General features: G+C 42.7%; 1 protein-coding gene across 1 annotated transcript; it reads left to right on the forward strand.

Annotated features, from left to right (window-relative positions):
* The first annotated feature begins 1,248 nt into the window (after nucleotides 1-1,248).
* Nucleotides 1,249-4,676, forward strand: six2a (SIX homeobox 2a). Its single transcript, XM_080481840.1, has 2 exons — nucleotides 1,249-2,345; nucleotides 3,472-4,676. The coding sequence occupies exons 1-2, from the start codon at nucleotides 1,786-1,788 to the stop codon at nucleotides 3,782-3,784; spliced, it is 873 nt and encodes a 290-aa protein (XP_080337966.1). The 5' UTR covers nucleotides 1,249-1,785; the 3' UTR covers nucleotides 3,785-4,676.
* The last annotated feature ends 871 nt before the right edge of the window (nucleotides 4,677-5,547 follow it).

Raw genomic sequence — 5,547 nt, forward strand, 5'->3', positions numbered from 1 at the left:
ATAACGCACGTGGTTGTCCTGTACGCGTGTGTGCGCGTGCCTAAACCGCAGCGCACCGTGCAACACTTCATCCTGCTGCAACGCTTCGGTGCAATTTTAACAGGCATCACTTTCCCCTTCGTGAAACCACCCCACTTCTTTTACCTTTAAAATCCCACCACTGCGACCTCTCATTAGTTCTCCTGTATACATCTTATTATTCACGTTACCCAGCTTCTCTACAGCTCATCCAATCATTCTGCCTTGACGATATCTGACTTCCATCCACCTCAACTGTTGCGCTAAACCAAGTCGGCCACACTGGTTGAATGGAAATGTCATTTTTTAAATTTATATTATTGGCTCACCTTTATGCTGGTGGATGCAGCTTTTTTTCCCCCTCCGCTGTTACCCGGCAGACACTCCTCCTCTGCTCTCTGTCCAACAGACTCTGCGGCGCACAGCACCTCCTCAAATCTCCATTTCAGCGGCTGCACACCTTAAAAGACAGTTTCTGTGCGCTTCTGCAGCTCAACCCTCATTCAGATAATCACAGTGTTATCACGTGCGTTAACTTATACACACAACGAGGTCATTTTCGAAAATGTTGTGTTATCTTTTTTAAGATGAATAATTTTAACAATTAGAATTCTTTTGTTGACTTTAAAGACTAAATTCAAGCTCCTAAAGCACTCAGGTCTGAAGTTTTAGCAGCTTTTTAAACTTTTTTCAATGTCTACGTTTTTTCTTAGAAATGTTATAATTGCACTTTGGATATGAAGTCATGTGTTTTCTTTCAGACATGAATGAACCCACTTCAAGAGAATGCAGACTATTTGGACGATAAATGATAAAATATCCCAACTTCTTTGACGAAATTAGTTTTAGTTTGTATTGATATATTTTGCTTTACAATCTCATTGTATTTATTGTAACTGTTTTTATATAACCTAATGCCATTCGTCAAGTATTTTACCTCTGTAACATGGGTGAATAAGTCATGTTAAAGTTCCAGATATGAAGGAGCTCTTGAGTGATTTATGAGCGCTGCCGGAGGCGTTGAGACGCACTGCGGTGCGTCCGGCTCCGTGCGCTCTGGCGCCATCCTTCCCCCGGCTGAGGGATCAGCGCAGCGCTCCTCGTCCACGCTCCCCACTTGCTCTGCGCTCTTTGGCTGCCCGAGGTGTCTGTCAAAGTGAAGGGAAGGGGAAAAAGGTGCTTTAGAAGAAAAATCTGAGCAATATTTCTATTAGTAGGCGGGGTGTCCGCGAAGGGAACAATCGGGTTGACTTTGCCAGGGAGCCACCTCAAAGCGTATCGGGTTACTTTGAGTGACAGCGTAACCATGGCAAATAATTTGACTAAGGCTATTGTCTTATCCTCGCCATCCCCGGGTCAGATAACCGACCAATCAGAGTTCATATAATCGCTTGTCTTGCCAGCTTAGAATAATATTATTAAAACGAGCCAGCGAGCTCGGTCTCCGGGAGTAGTTTATGTTGAAACGGCATAGAAACGGTGGAGGAGGACGGTGGACGGAGCAACAACTTTCTCTCTTTCTCTGCAACTTTATGAGGAATTGTCGCCTGGGGTTTTGCACGGCTGAATGGACTTGAGTTTATTCCGCAGTTGGATATTGCCTAACCGTGGGCAGTTGAAAGTTTTAACCCCTTTATTTTTTGGGGGAAACAAAAACAAAAACTTTTGTCGCTTATGGACTAAATGCGTTTTGATTTAATGAGAGACTGAAAGGGAGCGACGTGGAAGTGAGGCACAATATAATCTGTATTGGTTTACGTTGTCGCCATGTCCATGCTTCCGACGTTTGGCTTCACGCAGGAACAAGTTGCGTGCGTCTGCGAGGTCCTCCAGCAAGGGGGGAACATCGAGCGGCTGGGGCGCTTCCTCTGGTCGCTGCCGGCGTGCGAGCACCTCCACAAGAACGAGAGCGTCCTCAAGGCGAAGGCGGTGGTCGCTTTCCACCGGGGGAACTTCCGAGAGCTCTACAAGATCCTGGAGAGCCACCAGTTCTCTCCGCACAACCACCCGAAGCTGCAGCAGCTGTGGCTCAAGGCGCACTACATCGAGGCGGAGAAGCTGCGAGGCCGTCCGCTCGGCGCAGTGGGGAAGTACCGAGTCCGGAGAAAGTTCCCGCTGCCCCGCTCCATCTGGGACGGAGAGGAGACCAGCTACTGCTTCAAGGAGAAGAGCCGGAGCGTCTTACGGGAGTGGTACACCCACAACCCGTACCCGTCCCCGCGGGAGAAGCGCGAGCTGGCGGAGGCCACGGGACTCACGACCACGCAAGTCAGCAACTGGTTCAAGAACCGACGGCAGCGGGATCGAGCGGCGGAGGCGAAGGAGAGGTGAGATACCCCGATCACAACCGCCACGAAAACATCCGCTTCATCAGACAGAACTTATTTAAGATAATAAGTCACAAACATTTTGCTCCTTCATATGCGCTTGTTCAAATAAAAAACAACAACTTTGCTGATCCACATCTAACTTTATATTACAAAATACTACTTTCATGTATGTATTACTGTTCCCTCCCCCACCTTGCTTGCATTTTATAACTTAAGTAAACTCAAACGTCTACTGCACGTTGTTTATGATAATAGACCAAGTGTAAAAGTTGAAAAGCAGGAAATTACAGACTTTTTTCACGAGTAAATTACAAGGTTATAAATGTTGCGTTTATCTTACTTTTATCTTTTGGTAACTACTCCTATACTGTGAAATTAGACTTTAGTGTTTATATACGGGGAAATACCATTAACCCTAAAGATACTCGAATAAACACCGATTTTAATATACGGAAAACATCCCAGAACAAGTTTAAGAAATGTTTTTCGGATGTATTTCATGTGGCAGCTTCTTGTATCTTGACATTTCATTAGGAGTCGTTGAGAGTTTGGATATTACGCAGGGTACGCTCAGGGAGAGGTGTCTCAGTCAGGTGTTCGCAGGGTTGGTGTCTTCTTTCACCCTCTGGCCACTAATTCGGGCTGAAAGCTGCATGTAAATCATGTCTTCCCACTGAAAAATGTCTCACTGCACACATACGACCTGCGCCTTACGCAGCACACACGTTTAGAAATGACTGTGCTTGTCATTTCAGGCCGAGGAGCTCCGAGTCAATCTGGTCAAATTAAACACAAACACATAAAGCAGATTTATTGTTTTCACCCCCTTTAATTACTGTGACTCATTTTTAAGCCCGCTATTAGTTTGTATCTTTGGTTTATATAATTACTTTTTGATTCATTGATAAATAATTAAAGCTGATGTTTGAATTAATTATGTTATTTTTGTAACGATTGCGCAACCGGATTAATATGGAATTGCGCATCTATGATTTTACCTATTAAATAATAAATGTATTTAACAATTATTTTCTATTGTACAATCGCGACTGTTGATCCCTTTCCCGTGATGTATTGAGAGTTTTTCTTGTCTGATCTGTGATTTTTATGTTGCTATTCTCAGGGAAAACAACGAGAACTCCAACGGCAATAGTCACAACCCATTGACTTCCTCTATGAATGGAAATAAAACTCTATTGGGGAGCTCGGACGACGATAAAACGCCGTCGGGGACCCCGGATCACACGTCCCAGAGCCCGGCTCTGCTCCTCGGCCCCAACTCCGGTTTACCGTCCCTGCACGGCCTCGCGCCTCCGCCAGGACCGAGCGCCATCCCGGTACCGGGCGGCGCAGACTCGGTGCACCATCACCACTCTTTGCACCATGACACCATACTGAACCCTATGTCTTCTAATCTAGTGGACCTTGGCTCTTAAAAAAAGCAGATGAGGACAGAGCACCATTTTTCTTTTTCTTTTTCTTTTTTTTTTTTCTTTTTAAAGTAATTTACGAGGTGGCCTAAGCAAAGCTTGAAGCAGACAGACTGGAACACTGCGGAAACAGCCACCATAACAAATCATTTAGTCTCATATTCAGCATTTAAAACTTTTTTCTTTCTCAACAAGTGGGGCTCAGCTCTGCCCGTGCGCGCAAGTATCCATCCGCTTGTTTCGGGGGATTATTTAGAAACAAAAGTGTCCATAACAAGAGCACTTAAAAACTTCCCATATTCACCTTAAAATTAGTCAAGTTCCGTCACTTTACTGGCATATTTTCTCCGAAGGATTCATCGTTTAAAAAGAAAAAAAAAATCTGAACAGCTGGAATTATAAGACTTGGATTATTTTGCAGTGTTGGTGCGAATGAAAGGTGGTCGCTTTAGTATAAAAAAGGAAGAAAAAAAGTATTTTACCGAAATGTAATAACTTAACATGTTATATTGTTGAAAACAATAACAATAAAGTGTCTTAATTCTTGTTATTACCGTTGTTATTTTAGGGGTTTAGATAGCCTTTGTCAGCAGGCTCGATAGGCACGAAGTTAAAGGTACCCCATGCCGTTTTGTTTACATTGGGTTTTCCAAGAGAGCCATAAGCATTTAATATTGTCTTTGTGTTTTCTTTGTCTTTCTTTATGCTTTGTTGGAGAACGGCCTGATGGCGGTATGATATAATCAAGTGTCTTATAAGAGCTGCGAGAAGATGAAATATCTTAAACTCTTGGTATTATAATTATTTACATTTTCATTTGGAAAGAGACTGCATGTAAACTTTGCGATACATGATTGAAACATCAAACGATTCATCTATAGTTTCATATACCCTTTACAATAAAAGAAAAAAAAAAACAACTGAGGAGGATTTTTCTGATTCTGAATGATTATTTTTGACTGTTTTGTGGTATTATATCAAACTCAGTTTTAAGGAAGTTTATAGAAATGTAGTCTGAGCTGCCCTTTAATCTATTTCCTCTGGCATTTTCAGTCTGTGACGCTACTAGTTCCTTGATAGGTTTTTAGGGAAATGTTTAATCAGATAGAATTAAGCCAAATCAAGAGCTCTTAGCCTTTGACACAAAAAGAGAAAGGAGATATTGTGTTATATGAGTGGACCAGACTGCTGGTATGCACAGGTTGATATCCAGAGAATATCCACCGTCTAAATCATAAATGCTCCAGAAAAATAAAAAGAAAGAACAGGAGGAAAACTCTACATTTGTTCACATTTCCCAAAAGCCAGTCGCTGGATTGAGAATTTAAAGGCAAGACGTGGGTGTAAAGGAGAATTTAGAAGATGTTATACAGCAGCATACAAAAGTCAATTATTTGATTTGAGATCATTTAAAGCTTTAAGCGATATGGCGTGAGGTCAAAGTTCATCCAAGTATTAATTGTCGACAACGAAAAAATGAGAAGGAGGGTGAAAAAAGGAAAACTCAACACTAAGTCCAGTACTTTGCAAAAACAACAGCAGTCGAGGGGTTGACGCATCTGGCATGTGGCCATTAAAGGCAAAGCAGGGCGAAATGTGCTTTTCCAACGGGAAACCTTGATGTTGGAGTGATGACACCTTATCTTTCTGCGCTCGGCCGAGGAGAACAAAAGTGCCGTAGTGTTAGGAGGAGAGAGAAGAGAAGAGAAGAAAAAAAAACTGAATTGGAAACGGGCGCTGAAAGAAGACACTTTGTTTGAACAGCTTCA

Source organism: Lipophrys pholis (assembly GCF_963383615.2).
Source record: "Lipophrys pholis genome assembly, chromosome: 15".
Lineage (NCBI taxonomy): Eukaryota > Metazoa > Chordata > Actinopteri > Blenniiformes > Blenniidae > Lipophrys > Lipophrys pholis.

Coding starts and splice junctions, on each gene's coding strand:
- six2a (XM_080481840.1), top strand. CDS start 1,786: ATGTCCATGCTTCCGACGTTTGGCTTCACGCAGGAACAAGTTGCGTGC. Junction 2,346..3,471: donor GCGGCGGAGGCGAAGGAGAG/GTGAGATACCCC, acceptor TGCTATTCTCAG/GGAAAACAACGAGAACTCCA.